This window comes from Lagenorhynchus albirostris, chromosome 18, assembly GCF_949774975.1.
Source record: "Lagenorhynchus albirostris chromosome 18, mLagAlb1.1, whole genome shotgun sequence".
NCBI classification, from domain to species: domain Eukaryota; kingdom Metazoa; phylum Chordata; class Mammalia; order Artiodactyla; family Delphinidae; genus Lagenorhynchus; species Lagenorhynchus albirostris.
Genome location: NC_083112.1, coordinates 78,002,434 through 78,020,193, shown reverse-complemented (window position 1 = coordinate 78,020,193; position 17,760 = coordinate 78,002,434). Strand labels below are relative to the sequence as shown.

Genomic DNA, 17,760 nt, shown 5'->3' with positions numbered 1-17,760 from the left:
CTCGCGGCCTGGACCCTGCGCAGCTCGGGCGTGCGGGCGCCCGGCAGGTGTGAGGGCCGTCCTGGGACGGCGTCCCCGCTCGGTCACTGCTGATGGCCGCTCGGGGAGTTTGGAACTTTGCCGCTTGAGATTAAATCCTTTGTGGAAAGCGTTGCTCCCACAGAGAAGTTTGTGTTAAAGGCAGTAATAACACCCGAGCGGGGAGAACCGCCCCGCTCTCCGGAAGCCTGGGGTCCCCTGGGACACGCGGGAGGCCAGGTACAGGACCCGGTCCTCTGCAGTCCCGAGGAGCCCTGAGGGGCCATCCCTCTGGGGGCTGGGGGGCTGCCTACCCCATCGCTAGGGCGTCGGGGCCCCAACCGCGGGGAGGACCAGCGGGCCCCCAGTCGGCAGCATCCTGGCCCCGACCCTCCCTCCCCCCGCTCCTCCTGAGCTGAGGCGCCTCAGGCCCGGGGCCCCGGCTCTGCTGCGGCCCGGCGGGGCGGGCAGGCCCCAGGCCCCGTGCTGGCTGCTGCTCTGGGCGGCTCCCGTGGGACGAATCAGTCGGGCTGTGAACACCGGCGCGGTGTGGGCAGGACCCCCAGGACCCGCTGGGCCCACGGTGGTTACGGGCTTGCACCCCAAGGTGGACGACGTGGAGGCCGCAGTGAGTTAGCAGCCCCGGGTGAGGGGAGGCAGCTGAGCTCTGCCCTCAACCCCCCCCCCCCCCCCCCGCCGCTGCTTCCTCCCCACGCGCATCCCAAGGGTACAGCCTCCATGGTCGCCCCGAGTGCCCTGCCACGGATCCCCCAAACAGACTGATGGGTTGAATTGTGTCTCCCCAGAAAGGTATGTTGAGATCCTAACCCCTGGCACTTTAGAATGTGACCTTATTTGGAAATAAGGTCTTTACAGACACAACTAATGTAAAATAAGGTCATCAGCGTGGGCCCCTAACCCAATGTGACGGACATCCTTATAAAGATGGGACGTTGGGATACAGACAGGCACAGGGGAATGCCTGCCTGATGGAGGCAGGGACAGGGTCTCCAGGAGCCCCAGGGGCAGACCCTCCCTCCCAGCCCCGAGGGAGCCAGCCTGATCTCAGACTTCTGCTTTGGGGACTGAGGGACAGTCAGTTCCTGTGTTTGAGCCGTGGGCCACCACAGCCCCAGGGAACGGGAGACACATTTTCTTCCAAGTGGCTTTACTGTGCTGCCCGGTGATTCTTTCACACTGTGCTGTCCCCATGGAATGACCTCCTCTTAACTATTGTAAGACGACCTACAAGTGCTACAGCAATAGCCAGTCTTCAGGTTTCACACATTCAGCGTCACTGGTCTGTGTTTTAGCCTTCATGTCCCTAACAACACATATATTTTCTGCTCAACTAGTTTCTAAGGATTTGGGAACTGTAATCATTCATAAACAAGACAAAGTCTTAGCTAATTAAAGCACATGTTTATTTTGATACTTGGCTTATATTTTGAGACTTTACAGTAGGTCTTTTTAAAATTCTAAAGGTACTGAAACTATCTGAGTCTCAGAGGAAATTTGATTATTTTACAACCCCCTCTCTCTCTTTGGATCTTGTAAAAACCAAGTGAATAAGAGCACTGATGAGTGAACTTTTTCAAATTATGATGTTGTGTAACTATTCTTTGAAATTCATTTATTTACTTTCGGCTGCATTGGGTCTTCGTTGCTGCGTGCGGTCTTTCTCTAGTTGCGGCGAGCGGTCTTTCTCTAGTTGCGGTGCGCAGGCTCAGTAGTTGTGGCGCACGGGCTTAGTGGCTCCGCGGTATGTGGGATCTCCCCGGACCAGGGCTCGAACCCGTGTCCCCTGCATTGGCAGGCGGATTCTTAACAACTGAGCCACTAGGGAAGTCCCTGTATAACTAATTTTAAAGGATAATACATACTCTTAATAAGTAATACAGCTAGTAACCCATATTTCTCATTAAAGTTTTAACAAATAAATTGGGACAGGGTCTGTCATAGGCCCCTCAGGTACAAGGCACAGCCCTTCTCATGGTTTCTGGGGTGTTATGAGTTCTCATGCCTTGCAGATGGGTCAGTGGAGCACACAACACGATGTAACGAAGACACGGGGGCCTTGAAGAATGTGCTGTGTGGGGCATTAAGGGTAAATTTCTCTGGGTGTCAAGCGCTGACTCAAGATCACCTTTAGACGTGACACCTGTCCACTAGCTGTGGGGTTTGATGTCTTGAGTAAGAAATTCTTCATCCGATTAAAGATGCTGCATCTCTCGATTTCTGCTGGGCCTCCGTCAGGCTCGATTAGGACTGATGCACCTCGATGAGGAATTAGAAGATGGCTAATTAAATGCTCCTGAATTATTCGAACGGCCTGAATAATAAAAATGTACAAAGGGGTGAGCATTTTCTGTGGGGAAGTTAATACGATGATACAGTTTTAGTGGTATCCCCTTAGTGCAAGAAAGGAATTGAGAAATTATGTGTTTCTAAGATTTTTCCATGAAAGAGGATGCTTAATAACATGGGTGTTGATCAAGCTGGGATACGACCCAGTAGAATAAAGGGCTGTGTTCACGGGAACACAGGCGCGCAGGCTGGCTGTTCACACCGCAGAGCCTCAGGCGAAGGTGCCCTCGCTCGCTCCTCCCAGCTGCCGAGGTTAGCGTGGTCACACGTTTGGGTCACCTGAGGCAGGTGTGGACACTGGACCACAGCAACCAGCAGCCCCGGGACTCCGACTCACCTGCAGCATCTGCTTCCTGTCGCGTCTGTGGCTGTGTTGGCTGCTGGCGTTTGGTCTGACAGCCAAGGTCACCCACTCAGGGTGAGTTACTCGCCCCGGCTGTGTGCTTGTTCCATGGTGTTTGGGAGCCGGGAAAAAAGCCCCCAGTTTAGAACTGTGCCCGGTGAAGCCAGAGGCCTGAGCCGGTCCCTCCCAGGGAGCCAGTCGGCCCTGAAGGGGCAGTCCTGCCCCAGCCCAGGGAGGCCCTTTCTCAGGACCCTCGACCTGGCTCCACCCTGGTCCCCTAATCCCAGGAATGAGACCTGGTGCGAGGATGTGTGGAGTTTTCTGAGGTTGAAGCTTTCAGAGGAGACAGGGAGCTTGGTGCTGGTGGGAGCAGCGGCCAGGGGCTGGGGAGGCCAGGGCTGGGGGGCCAGGAACCCGAGCATGGCGGTGCTGGGCGCACAGAACCCGCCCTCCGTCCGACTGCCCACGAGCCTGTGGGACCCGGGGCCTGGACAAGAGTGGGGAGGAGAGCCTGGAGGGAAAGGGGAGGAATCCAGATGGAGAGGGGTCTCAGGCGGAGGGTCAGGGAGCAGCTGGAGGGGGATGGGCAGGATCCCAGCGCTAGGAAATCCCACACTGAGCTTCCTGTTCTGCGCCCCTCGGCCTCGGTGAGGCACCCGGTCCCACACGTTCCCAGGGCACCAGCTCCCACAGTGCCGTCCACTTCATCCCAAACAGAGACACTCCCTTTGAGAGTGTTTACCCGGCAGCTCCTCTTAGCAGAAAGTTAAGACCAACTTCTATGATCTTTTTAATTTGTAAAGAAACTAATCCAGACCTTTCTTCTTCTTTATTGCAAGCAGATTCAGGTCTCCGGCTTAGATAATCTGCAGAAAAGTCCAATCATAATTCGTATTATGAAGATACACTTTACCTACAGAAATAAAAGTTAAAAACAGTAGCATACAAAATAAATTCTACAGAAATTTAAGATTCGGTTTAATTCACAATTTAATTTTTCAAAGCAGGTTAATAAATAATTATCAATTAAACATTACTGTTTGGAGGCTGATTTATTATCTTAAACGCACCTACTATATTCAATAATTTAAAAATAAATTCCAGTATTTACGATGACAACACCTAGAGATAACATTCGTGTTAAATACATTTTTGAAGATTCTCTTTTATTACATTACATAACGAACGGACATTTTAAACAGCAATGCAGACGCACATTATAACTTTAAGTCAGAGACAATATACGCATATTAAAATTCTGTATATTTCGATAAGGTAAAAAATAAAGCTATATAAACTGATCTTTAGATTTTTTTCTGCAAAAGTAGAATCACACTTTAATAATACTCTGACACAGCTTCATTAAAGCTTTGTTTATAGACGAATCAGAATGACTCCCAGCCCCATTCACCTGCCCTCTAACTGAAAAAAAAAAAGAAAAAAGAATGCGTTTGCCTGCTGACATTTTTCCTGTTTTTAAAGTTACAAATGGGAAACTTCCAAAAGAAAGTGCATAGCAAGCTGTTACACTGAGTCGTCAAATAAATACCATTAATTTTAAGATAAAGCAGAAGTGGTTGTATTACGTCATTAACAGTGCAAAACAGATGAACTCAGTGGTTTTAAAGAAAGAGGCCGGAAACTTCCCTTAGGTTTTGCCCTGAACTTCTGGTTGACGCCCATGAACTTAGGAATAGTTACACAGCATGTGCGAGGCAGTTCTCTAGTTAAAGCTGCAAAGTCTCACCAGGCCGAACTATGCTTCTATAAACCTGCTACTGCAGAAGGTGGCGCTCCTGGGCTCCTCCCGTGGCCCGGCACTGCCACCAGTGGGTCTCACGGGGCCACGGCCCCCCCCGGGGGAGGGGGGCGCGGGTCATTTGGTCTGCGTTCACCCCATGGAATCAAGGGCACAGGAATGGGCTGATTTGGGTTCTAACAGGAGTTGCCAAGAGAGGGTCTTTACTCCCAGCTCCGGACACAGGGACGCTGCAGCTGGGAGGGTCCGAGGGCTGCTGGCAGCCACCTGTCCTGAGGGTGGGGCTCAGAGGCCCCCGCAGGGTCCCCGTAGGACGTGGGATGTGTGCGGCCTCGGGTGGCCGGGAGCTGAAAGCAGGACCACGGAGGTGGCCGGAGCAACACGGCCTACAGACAGCTTGCTTTGGGGGATGGCGTGTGGGTCAGGAACCAGACATCTGGACCAGCGGGGGAAATGTTAATAAGTGATGAACGTGCAGCTGTAAGATTTTCAAAACTAAGTTACTTGCTTTAAGGTTAGCGTAAGGCAAGTAAGTGCTGCCCACTGTCAGGTGGGAATCTCATTGTCTCGTCCGAAATGTCACTTCGGTGGGCTCTTCTGTCCCTCCTTTGACTTCTCTTTTGATCTCATGCCCCTCGCCTATTTCAAATTATCAGGCACAGTCACTTAATAATTTCCCAAACAATTTTAAGAAGACTTTTTGGAGCATGGAAAGGTCAGTAACTTTCATAAGGAGACTTGACTTATCCGAGGTAAATGGTAAGCATCTCAATACAGGCAAAAAGAGGACACAGAACCGTCAAGAAGCTATTTTAAGGCTGAAGGATAGAAATTAAAAACCAAATAAAAAGCAGATGAAATGGCAATGAACTGTGAAGAAAGAGCATAGCAAATTATCATACTCTAAATGTGCCTTTTAGCTACTCACTACCGCCAGAAACACCAAAAATAAACAGGTGTAGAGAAGAAAACCAAATCTGAAAATTCACATTCGTCAGATATTGAGACATTCAGCCAAAATGTTCATCAGAATTCAAATATAAAGTGGCCAAAATGCCATCAACGTAAAAAATAAAAGCTTTAAAAACATACTTTAAAAATTAGATATGATACATTAACAAACAAAACAGCTATGAAAATACTTCAGTGCAAAGGGAATTTTAAGATTTCTAAAAAAATACATTACAAACAATTTGTTAACTAAACGTACAGAGAATCTGTCCCCCACGTGTATTACATTTATACCCATTTTAGGTTCTTAAAAACGACTGTAAAAATGCACACACCATTGTTTGCAGGGTCTAGTGTGGACCACACACTGGACGTGGAGTGTGAGTGACAGGGGGCGGGGCGGAGGCTGGAGGACCCTCAGACAGACACGCCCTCCCATCCCCGTCTCACTGGAGGCCCCACGTCCATCATCCTAGTCTTTGGTATGTTTATACTTCACCTGCTTCACCCCAACTACCTGTGTACGCTTGTTCTTGCTGTTAACTCATCCCCTCGTTTAAACAAATAGTTTATAGGTGAACATTACACAATCAAACTGAAATCTGAACTTCCCGAAACCCCTAACGTCGAGCATCTTGGAAGTAGACTCGGTGTTCACTCCCCAACCGACATCCCTAAATCCCACCCATGCATCCAGCGGGGGCAACGTTTAGCTTTTGGGTGACCCTTTCCTAAAAAGCCATTGGTTTTACCCTCTGAATCTCAAACTGAAATGTCTTCTTTACGGACTATTAAGGCTATGTCGAACGGGTTATTTCCAGAAATAAGATACTGGTACAGGAAAGTCACAGGGAGTTTACAGCACAGCTGCCTTCTGACGGTTCACCCCCACAAGGAGACACGGATAGGACCCCCGGCAGAGCAGGGTTAGGTCAGAGTCAGCGCGGTGGCGGCGAGGGCTGCGATATTGCTTTTCAGGTCGCCCAGGCCACCCTGTCAGACCTGTGGGCCTGACACAGATCTGGGAGACAACACCGCCGGGAGACCGACCACTCTTAATGGGGGCCTAAGCACCACATCAGAGGCCGGCCTCCGGCACCCAGCCCCCACCCTTCCCCTCAACCCCCGAAACGGGCATTTCGCAGCAAGGGCGCCCCGGTGAGCCGCATCCTCGGGAGCGGGAAGATGAACTGCCCGGAACCTGTGCCGGAAGCTTTACTGGATAGGTTCCCCTCTTCGCAGGCAGCTGGGGGGAGGCAGGAGGCGGTGCCGAAGCACACAGGCCCCAGCACGGCGGAGGAAGGGACGTGGGACCAGACGCGTCCGCGGTCAGCCTCACTACCGCAGGTCCCGGTGCCTGCAGCGGACGGACGGGAGGGAGGGAGGGGTGCCGGTCCTGGGGTGTCCCTGGGCTGGTTGCGAAAGCAGAGGTTTTGGGGCCCGGGAGGAGGGGCCAGACCCGACCCCGCCTGCAAGGCTCAGCTGCGCTTCCCAGGAGGTCGAGGTGCGGCCTCACCCGGGGGGGGGCCGCGATCCCCCCAGATCCTGCTCCCACAGGGTGCACCGAGGGCTCGCGTGCGTCCTGCCTGGTCGCCGCCCGGAGACGCCTGTCCTGCCCCCTTCACCGTGCGGCTCTTAGAGGCTGGACCCGTGATCCGTGCATCCGGTCTCCCCTCGGGCCACAGGAGCGCGGTCTGTAGCCGGGTGGGGACGCGGGGAGTGGGAGAGGCTGAGCTGGAGGGGGCCTGGCGCCCCCGCCCTCCCAGGGCGCTGCCCAGGGCTGGGGTCTACAGAGAGGCAAGGGGGTGACTCCCGAGAGGTGGTCGTGACACCAAGCACGCGGTCTGTCGGGAACAGAAAGGACAGAGTCAGTGCCGGGACCCCCGCGAGAATCCCATCGAGCACCCGTCGTCTGACCCGACGCCCCGACGTGGCCACCGCCCTCGCTGCCCCGGTCTGGGCTCCCCTGAACACAGCTGGACCAGACACGGAGGAGGCACGTGGACCATCCCGGCTGCGATCGTGTCCCCTTCTCGGGCCCACCGTCCCGCAGAAGACACGCGTGAAAACACGAAGCCCCTCCCTGGGCCCGGACTGGCTGCGGTTCCTCTAATGGGGATGCTGACCTCGCCCTACCCAGCGCCCCCAGAGGCACCTCCCCTCCCCGGCCCACGCGTGTGTTCGGATCGAACGGGCAGGGAGGGGAGGGGCAGCCGGGCGGGAGACGCCTGCTCTGGACACTGAAGGCGCTGCTGGACACCTGCCCCGGCCAAGGCTCGGGCCGCTCACTCCAGACCCCCTTTTTTACTTCGAAAGGTGGTCTTTCCTGATGGACCTTTCAGGTGAAGCCATTCCCACCACCACAGATGAGAATGAATGAACTGTGCTCTGGACGCCGAACACCGGACACGTGTGGGGCGATGTCCACCCGGCGTGTGCGCTGCACGGGTGTGCAGGCGTGTGCGTGTGTGTGCACGGCACGCGGCCCACGCGGCCGGCCTCTTGGGCAGGCCACTTACCTGGGATGGAACCCACGTGTGTAAAGGCCTTTCTTTGTGACCACGAACCTAACAGACACAGCACAGCACGCAAAACTTTGGAGGAAAACCGCGCACAGCAAGAGCACAGCACACCGGGCTGCCCGCGGGCGGCCGTTACCTATCCACCAGCTACTCGCGCCGCGGCCGCGGCTCGGGGTCCATCAGGAGAGGCCGGTCAGGGCTCGGCGCGGCGTCGGCCGGGGCTCGGCGGCTCGAGCTCCTCTGCAAGGCGAGGACAGACACTGAGCCCGCGGAGGGGAGGCCGGGCCACCGGGGAGGCTGCTGCCCAGACTGGGGCGTTGGCTAACGGCCTTGCCCGCTCCCCGAGACCACCCCGGCACGGCTGGGCTCCCCAAGCGGGCACCCGGCCCCAAGGGAGGAGCTCTGTGCCTGTCCCTCTGTCCCTCTCTGTGTGCCTGCCTGTCCCTCTGTCCTCTGTCCACCTGCCTGTCACTCTCTGTGTGCCTGCCCGACCCCGTCCCTTGGCCCCGTCTCTGGTCAAACAGAGGAGTCCCGGACTGAGACCAGAATCTGGGAGGTGCAAGGAGTCACAGGGCCACAGGTCAGCGGGGCCGGGCATCTGAACACTGAGATTTTCTAGTCAAACTGTATGAGTCTCTCAGTAACAAGGAAGAAGAGAATTGTAGGAGTTGAAGGATCACCAGCGTGAGCTGCAGAACGTTCTCCGGCGAGGAGGGGGTGAAGCAGACAAGCGCTGGGGGCGCTGCTCTTCGCAGGGGCGGAAACGCACACGACTGTATGTGCAAATGGATGTAGAAACCAGAAATGCACACGTATATGTAAATGACCTATGTGTGCACACACACGGTGCCTGCCATGGTTTTCGCTTTAATAGGACAGGTGGAAAGAAAAAGCCATCCATCTCAAATGCAGTACGTCCCACAAAACGGCTAGTCAAGTGTTTGTTCCTCCCAGGTTCTGCAGAAGTTGGACGGTTCTCCAGCAACAACACGTTGACCCTGTGTGTGCCCAGAGTGCAGGCTCCAGGCACCCTGGGGTCACGGCCGCGGCTACGGACACGCAGAGCTCAGGGCCCTTCTCCCAGCCGCCAGAGTGTGGCGTCTGCAAATCAACTCTAAATGAACCCCATCAACAGTCAGAGGGATTCAGTTTTAGCCTGGAGTTGGCATGATTCAACCAATCTCATAAGCACCTCCTGTGACTTATTAAAATGTTCCTAAGAATTTCATCCTGAATGTTTCCAAGCGTGTGAACAGCAAGATGAAATGATGTAACTTATTCCAACAAATTCTGAGGGCATCAGATTAAAAAAATTGCGATCGCCAATAATTACTTGAACTTAAAAAATGTACCATCCTGCTAGTTAAAAAGCAGTGCTAAAGCTGTGTGGCATATGAACAGTTATTAAAGAGGAAAAAGCCTTTTTGTTTTTTTTTGCTTGAGGCATTTTCCCATTAAGCAGGCTGCCTCAGTGAGGCAGTAACACCAAACACAGACCTTCAGAGTGTGCCTGGCTCGGAGCACACAGAAACGAGGCACCAGGCACACAAACGACTGAAAACAGATACGCCGTGTCCCCGAAGCCTTGCCTCCGGAAGAAACGCCTTCAACCCCGGGCGGCGGCCACAGAACGCCGTGTGAATGGCTCCATGCGCCCGAGAGAGGCGCTACGGCCCTTCGAGGCAAGCTCAGCGCCTTTTTCTAAAAATGATCAGACTTTTTAAGAAAGTTTTTTGGTAAAAATGTTGACCCCGGACACGTCTGTCCTGGCTTTCTCTGCAGCCCAGTGCCATGGCCTGAGTCTGGTCTCTCCGGAGGCCCTCAGTCCCGCCTGCAGAGCGGGCACCGGTCAGTGGCGCGGACGGCAGGAGCCCGGCACCCTGCGTCCCCGACGCCAGCGGCCCGGTGCTGCCTGGGGCGGGCCTGCGAGCGCGGCTCCGAGCTTAACCGTCAACCCTGTGCGGTCCTGCGACTGAGTCCCAAGCATGCAAAAAGACAGAAAAGCGTCACCTTGTTCCGTTAGAAAGTCAGACTGCTGGAAGTCTGAGAAAGCATAAAGACGGTGGGCTGCTCGACAGAAAGGCACTGGTTCCTAGTCTGCCGGTCCCAGAGGCCAGAGGTCAGAGGTCAGGAGGCCATGCACATCGTTAAACAAGGTGGTTATTTGGGCAAAGAGGCCGGAAGACGAAAGGAACGAAGAAGGGAAGAGACAAGAAAAGGCGGTGAGTCCGGTGAGACGAGCGGCAGCCTCCGGACGTCCCTGCAGCCACTGGAAACCAGGCCACACCGGCCCCGCGGCCCGGCCCGGCCCGGCCCAGCCCAGCCCAGGCGGGCGGGATCCCTCCCATCGCACTCCAGCCTGTGTCCCGGGAACAGCCCCGGACGACTGTGCAACTCGTAATGAAGTTGTCAGACGTGGACCTGCACTAACCCCTCCTGCGTTCCGACTCTGCAAACCCAGCAGAATCCCCAGGGCTGGGGCACTGCACTCAGCATTTTAAACCAGCACCAGGAACCTGAAGGCTTTGCCCCCGACCCGTCACCTGCTGGGAGGGGAGCGGGGGCAAGCGCCGCGACTGCAGCTCCAGCCCCTGGAGGTCCACCTGCTGTCCACCCCAAAGCCGGCCAACAGCACTTGGGAACTGAGACCACGGGGCCCCTGAGCTTCCCAGTGACTCAGCCCCAGGACGTGCCACTCACCCTCTCCTGTTGTCACCCTCCCTCCTGTCCCTCCCCACCTGCATGCCCCGCCCCCTTCACCTGCACAAGCACCTTGCTACAGGTGAGACAAGCGTCCTGCAGCAACGGGCCCTGCTGTGGCCTCTGCCCTCTCACTAGCATCCTTCCTCCTCCTCCTGAGGCCTGCACCTCCAAGGGCAAGTCACAGGGGTGAGAGGGTAGCGGGGGGTCACAGGGGTAAGGGGACGGGGGACACCCCCTCCCCAGGAACCCCGGGGAGGGCCAGAGCGCTCTTGGGAAGCTCTGAGTACCACCTGTGTCTGATGCCGGTCCCGGCATCCTTCGTATCCCTCATCTTTCCTGGATCCGGAATTCAGCTTGTTGGCTTCCATTTGGGAGGGTGGAAAACAACAGCCCTAACTACTCATAACCAGAATTTTCCAAAATAAATGCTAAAGTTTGAGCCAAATTCACCATCCCTAAAAGTAATGCAATTTTACCTTCAAGGTAATGATTAGTTGAAAAAACTTTTAAAAATGTACAAAAACCAATTTGCCTTTTGTATTGGCTTCATCTTTTTCTCTTAATCTTTTTCTTAGTTCAGGGACTAGCTGCTCAAGTCTAACCACTGGTCATCTAGGTTCAGGCATAAAACCACGTGTCATCATGGAATTCGTTAGTAACGGTGGACTGACCGCATTTCCAAACCCAGACCTTTCCCGCTCCCCTTTCTAAGGGCTGCCCCACGGTGCCCGCGGCGGTACCTGGACTCTCTCGGTGGCGCTGGGCCACAGCTGCCTGCACAGCACTTTCTTGAGGACGTCGGGAAGGAGGCTGACGGCGACGAGCAGGACGATGGCCAGCCAGGCGGGGCCGCTGGACAGCATGTGTATGAACACATAGTACATCCTTTGATAACTGAGGAACGGCCTGCAGCGTCGAGGGAAAGGAGAAACGTAACACGATGGCAGGAGAAACACCGAAATCCTGGTCTGTTTTCTCTACTTGCACGAAGAGCCCATGTGTTCTGGAAGTTTTCACTTTTGTCACGACAGTCACTGGACAAGCCACCTAGCCTGCCTGCGGGGACTAACCCCAGAAACACTGGGCTGTGACCTCTCCCTGTAACGCTGCGTGTTAACCCACGGGAAAAGGAGAGGAATTCTATGAAGTCATCCCAAAGGGGAAAACAAGTCCCCGAAGTTCAGTTTCAGAACAGCGGGAAAGATTTTAAAAGATGAAGTAGGTAATATTTTTTGTACCTTAGAATCATATCTGCGCAATAGCTATTAATATGGAGAAGATATGCAAGCATGCATATCTTCATGCATTCATATCTGCACGCGTCAGCAGAACGATTAAATACTTAAAAATTTATGCCATGGGGCTTCCCTGGTGGCACAGTGGTTGAGAGTCCGCCTGCCGATGCAGGGGACACGGGTTCGTGCCCCGGTCCGGGAAGATCCCATGTGCTGCGGAGCGGCTGGGCCTGTGAGCCATGGCCGCTGAGCCTGCACGTCCGGAGCCTGTGCTCCGCAAGGGGAGGGGCCCCAGCAGTGAGAGGCCCGCGTACCCCAAAAAAAAAAAAAAAAAAAAAATTATGCCATAATATATTTTTTTAATTTCCATAAAAATGCAGAGAATGAAATGACTCTCCTGCCAGGTGAATCACAAAAGCCTCTGGAAAGGGGCAGTGATGATGCTAAACACACCCGCTTCTTGGCTCCGAAGCCCCAAGGCCCAGGAGCCGGCCTGGGAGTTCTAAGGCGAGGCTCCCATTTGCACAGCCGCTCTGGAGAGCTCGCTAGAACCGCAGGGATCTGTGGCCTGGGGCAGGGCTGCTGGAAACCCACCAAAAGCTGGTCTGGTCTTCCTGGATTTCCTCGTCTCCAAGAATGTGCAATGCATGGATCTGGCCACTGGGGGGTCAGCAACAGAGCGGGTCATTGGGTGGATGTCAGCTCAGCAACCTCCACGTGGGGACCTGATGGACCAGGGAGCCTCTCCCCCATTTAGGGGGCCGCCTGCCCCTCCTGGGAGCCGAGGTCAGCACTGGGGACGCCAGGTGGAGGGGACACTGCTTCTGGCCTCCCGTTCGGCCAGGCTGTGGTCCCGGGCCTCACTCGCCTCCCCCCAGTCCCAGCCCTGCTCAGGAAATTCTCCATCTTATGGGGGACGTGGAAACGTAAACGGGAGAATTACAGGTAAATCCGGCATGCGCTGTGACAGGGGAAGGAACAGCTGCTCGGGGGACCAGGTGGAAATGCCCGCCTGGGAGGTGACTCGAGGGAAGAGTGGATGAGGTTGATGGGCTGCCGGGTTTCGAAAGATGAACAGGCGCTCCCCAAGCAGGCTAGTGAGAAAGGACATCTGGGCGGACGGAACAGCGCCAGCAAAGGCAGCCACTTGCTGCCCCCATCAGGACTGACCGCTGTACTGCAACGGTCTCTAGACCGGCTGCCTTGTCTGTGTTCCACTCCCAAGTTCACTTCCAACACAGCACCCACGGTGACCTTCCTAAGAGTGCAGTCGGACTCTGACACTCCTCTGCTTAAAGTCCCCGATGGAGGCAGGCTGGACCTTCCTTCCCCTGCCGGGCCCCGCCCCAAGGTGTTTGCCCGTGGGGCTCCCTTCCTTAGGAAGGGCCCTGGCTGGGGTCCGACTGCCTCGGCCCAGGCCAGCTCCCCGGGCGCACCCACCACGGTGATGACAGTGCTTCCCTCCCAGGTTTCCGTTTAAATAACAGCTTTTCTGGAGAGGACTTCCCCAGCCTTTGATCTGAAATAGGTCCCTTGCTGTAGCGTCCGGTCTGCTCCTCCTGTCACGTGTATGATGCAGCGTGTCTCCCCCACTGAGAACCTGGCGGAAAGGAGCAGGGACCACACCCGCCTCGTCCCCTGCGGGCCCCCCCCCCCCGGCCCTGGCGCCATGCCCCTCCTGCACACAGTTGTCAGCCCTCGAGGAAAGACACCGCGGGGCCAGTAACATAATGATGATTCTAGAATTATCAACTCCATACCAGATAATTCCTCCCCAGAGGAGGGAAAAGACGACGTAGAACAGCAGTGATCCCCAGATCACAAAGTGGTTTATCCAAGTCCAGTAGTGTGTGTCCAGCGCCAGCTGAAAGAGGGAAAAGGTGATTGATGGTGGTGTTACCTGGGCATGGCCCTGGGAGCCCTGACAGCTGGGGAAGGAAGCGGGAGGAGAATGGAAACAGCCTTAATTTTAGCTCAAATGCCTACATAAACCTGTTTGGGAAAAACACACTTTAGGTTCCAATGGAGAGAAAGGGTTCCCCACGGCCTCTGAGTCTCAACATTGCCAGTAAGCCTGCCCGGATCCCAGGGAGATGCTCCCACAGGGCGACGCGGGCGGCGGCTCGAGGCGCTGGTCATAGCTCCACCCGGGATGTTGCTCTGGGGTTTTCCAAGACTCGGGCTGGTAGGATTTGGGACCTTCATAATGAGATTCCAGGAAGAATCCGACCTGACTCGAAAAAGAGCTAAATTTTCCACGGTACATTAATTTGTTCCAATTAAGACGGATTTTGCTTCTACTAGGGGTGGGGCAGATGGCCATTTAAAAGAAGTCTAATATCCATCCCTTCCCACAGAACAGGCTCCTTCCCTCCACCACCTTCTGTGCAATTCTGACCTTTGCCCCTCGGGGCCGGGGCCGAGTTGGTGGCGGGGAGAAGACCCCGGCAGGGTTAGCATCAGGGTCACGACTCACTAGGAGGGCTGACTGTGCCCGGAGGAAGCACGTCAGGTCAGGGGATGTACCTTCAGGGTGACCGTAAACACCATCACCGTGAAAACCAGCGTCCCGAAGGTCCAGTTCCCAAATACCTGTGGAGACAAGAGTCCACGTCGTCTCCCACTAATACGGATTCTCCTCCTTCGCACTCCGCACGAGGGGCAGAGAGCACCTCCCACGGTCCCGCCTGACACTTCCAGCCCCAGACACGCGGAGACCCCGCGATGTCGCCAAAACGTGAGAGGGAGGCCGGCCGAGCCCGGCTCGCTAGGCCCCGGATCCCGCAGCATCGCTGGGGCGGGTGGTGGTTCCCGCTGGGCGCCCCGTCCTTCCTGCACAGCCACCCCCGGTGTTGCCCTCTCCCTGCTCCCGCAAACGGCGGCCCTGCTTACAAACCAGAGCAGGACACGCCTGCGAGCTAGAGTCACGGTCCGCCCGGGCCGACCCCGCTCCCCCCGCTCGTTAGAGTCACGGTCCGCAGGGGCCGACCCCGCTCGCCCCGCTCGTGTTTCACGCGGACGACAGGACACGTCTGCGAGCTAGAGTCACGGTCCGCAGGGGGCAGACCCCGCTCCCCCCGCTCGCTATAGTCACGGTCCGCAGGGGCCGACCCCGCTCTCCCCGCTCGTGTTTCATGCGGACGAGACCTTTACCCGGCGGCCCAGCCCACGCTCGGTAGAGCGCGTGTCTAGTCTCTTTTCAGCTCAAACACCTTTCGGCTCGGAAGGCAAACCACGGCTGCCATCGTCCTGGGAGCGGTGAGAGCGACAGCCTTGTCCCCTGCGGGCGGCATCACCAGGATGCGGCCCCGTGGGAGCCATGGAAACGGAGGAGGGGAGACACGACAGAGCTGCACAAGGGCCCGGGGCAGGTCCGCGGCCAGGACCTCGGACACGCAGCAGCCCCCGGACGAGGCCCCGGCGGGATGTGGGCTCGGCCAGCGGGGAGCACACACGTCCGACCAGGGGACAACACGTTTCTCACCCACAGACACAGACACAAGCAAAAGGCAACACCAGCCACTTCAGAGTCTTCCTCCCGGGGACAAACCAGCCTCTTGTTGTTACTTTACAAGAGTTATTTTCTTTGAGATTTCTACACCGCCTAAGAGCCGACCCATTTCTGGTTTGTCAGATTCTGCGAGCTGGGCCTCAGAAAACGCTCCTAGTTCTTCTTTAAGAGAAAACAAAGCATTACCAGCCGGAATAAAAACTGCTTTCCCGTGTGGTTAGTTTTCAACCAAAGGAACATCCCTACACGCGACTCACTTCAGGCGAGCATGTGGGCTGCAGGCCTTGCGAGGTGTTTACCGAGGCAAGAACCTACTTGCAGAATTCTAGGAGAAAAACCAAAGCGCCAGGACTTCTGCAGGGAACAGACTTAAGGACCCTCGTCACTTCATTCTTCGCTTCATCAGCGTGATCAAAACTGGGCTCAGATCCACAGCCACGGTGGCCGTCCCTGGAGGTGATTCTGTCCCTGAGGTGGGGGACACCTGCAATGTCTGGGGACATTTCGGGGGAGGGGGCTACTGGCATCCAGGAGGCAGAGGCCAGGGGTCTGCTAACTGCACCGGGGCAGCCCTACAACCAAGAACTCCTGGCCTCACTGGCAACAGTGCCCAGGCTGGGAAACCCTCAAAAACAGGGCTCTCTCTTCAATGCTTCATGTCGGGGGCAGGAAATTTTCCCTCTGAGGTGGGCTGCAGCTCGGCAGTGGCCAGCAGGTGCAGGAGGACGCAGCGCCCGCTTCCTTTTCATTGGAAGCTACCGTTTTTAGCCAAAAGCAAGAGGTGAAGGCGCAGGGAGGGGGCGGCTCTGAACCCCGCGGGCACCATCAGCTCAGCTGCACGGGCAGAAGCCCTCACAGCCTTTGTGTTTGCCGCCCCTGCCTGGGAGGGATTGATTCAGAGATCCTTTACAAAACTGTTAGGCAGCAGCAAATGTGGCTGTGGAGCACCAGTGGCAGAGCGACAGGGCAGCTCCAGCAGCATCGCAATCGGGGACAACATTTCAATCACTCAAACGGCTTCTCATCTCTTCCCGAGAGGGGTAGGACGGTGCTTCCCAAGGCGCTGCCAAGATTCCTAGGATCCGGTAGATTCTGGTGGATCTGGGATCCACGCCCAGCCCAGCAAAACACAGGGTGTGCTGTTTACAGGCGAACAGCAGTAAAGCACAAGTGCCTTGAATCAGATTCAGGCCTTTGGGTTGGAACCTGGGCAAGGCTGCACACCTGGCCACCTTCACCTGTGCCCTCGGCCAGCTATCGCAGCTCACTGGGAGGTGATCACGGTAACACCTCCGTAAGCGCCTCTGGGGCTCCTTAGTTAAGGGAGCCCTCAGGTCGAGCTGATAGTCAACGCATTATTGAATTCGTTACCCATCATTTCTATGGACTTTGGGGGTGATTCACTGGGGCTCCAATCCCCTTTCTCAAAGGGGTGTCCTGAGGGACGGCCTTTCTCCCGAGTGATATCAGTTCCCCAGCCCCCAGGAAGCCCCGGGGCTGATTTCCTAAAGCAACACGCGTCTCCGCGGAGAACGTCGTGAACTTCTGGGCCTCGCTCAGAGGAGAGGATTCAGTAGGAGGTCTCCCACCTCCCCCGCAACCAGGTCCAAGTTTAATTCCTTCTCCCACTCCGCCCTCTCTCCTCTTCCTCAGGACTATCTTGTAGGAAATCTTACTGCTCACAGAAGCTCTAAAGCCTAGAGCAGTCTAATTTTTGTGTGTAAAAATATCCCACGACAAACATGTCTTATGTTTTCTCAAGATCGCGGCCACATCTACTACATTCGCTTCACGTGCTGACTGGGAACCTCTGCTGAGCGCTGGTGTTCTTGTCCTCAGCCCGCTGAGGACAGCTCACGTTCCCGCGCTCTAGATGTTTACTGGCTTCTATTACAACGCGCCCCAAACTTTCAAGCGTGCACCTAGGAATATCCCGCAGTTCAACAATAAAATAATCATTGTCTTATATTCTCACTTGAGAAATAATACAGCTCTTGATGTCTGTGCAGAAAACGCTCCACAAGTGAATTTCTCTTTTTCGAAAGTTATCAATGATTCAGTTGTTCTCAACGGATCCACGAACACGCCTACAGAATGATTTAGGGGTCACCTCCCGACCATCACTAGAACAGGGCAGCTAAAATGTCCCACCAAGAAGACACGTCCGTCCTCCTTGGAAGAGGACAGAGATGACCGCTATCCTCACCGAACCACCTGCTGCCCAAGACCAAGGACGTCAGCAGCCCCCTGAGGCCGCCCTGGACTTACAGCTCTGTTTGCTGCTTTGTCTGAATTGCTACAGAACCAGCCTACGATATCATTTTTGGTTTTGTAAGGGATGCAACCCCCTT

General features: G+C 55.5%; 1 protein-coding gene across 9 annotated transcripts in view; it reads right to left on the bottom strand.

Moving 5' to 3' along the window:
- Positions 1 to 1,439: 1,439 nt before the first annotated feature.
- Positions 1,440 to 17,760, bottom strand: part of ATP11A (ATPase phospholipid transporting 11A) — a 119,621-nt gene continuing 103,300 nt past the window's right edge. For 5 of the 9 annotated variants that reach the window (XM_060129494.1, XM_060129498.1, XM_060129496.1 and 2 more), the window contains 4 exons: positions 14,425 to 14,490; positions 13,659 to 13,762; positions 11,404 to 11,569; positions 3,544 to 8,200 (listed from right to left, as the gene is read on the bottom strand). In XM_060129494.1, coding sequence (XP_059985477.1) covers positions 8,108 to 8,200; positions 11,404 to 11,569; positions 13,659 to 13,762; positions 14,425 to 14,490 — 429 coding nt within the window. In that variant the 3' untranslated portion in view covers positions 3,544 to 8,107. Of the gene's footprint in view, positions 2,351 to 2,722; positions 3,240 to 3,543; positions 8,201 to 11,403; positions 11,570 to 13,658; positions 13,763 to 14,424; positions 14,491 to 17,760 lie in introns of those variants that run through there. The other 4 variants (XR_009536849.1, XM_060129492.1, XM_060129495.1 and 1 more) reach the window with 4 other exon arrangements.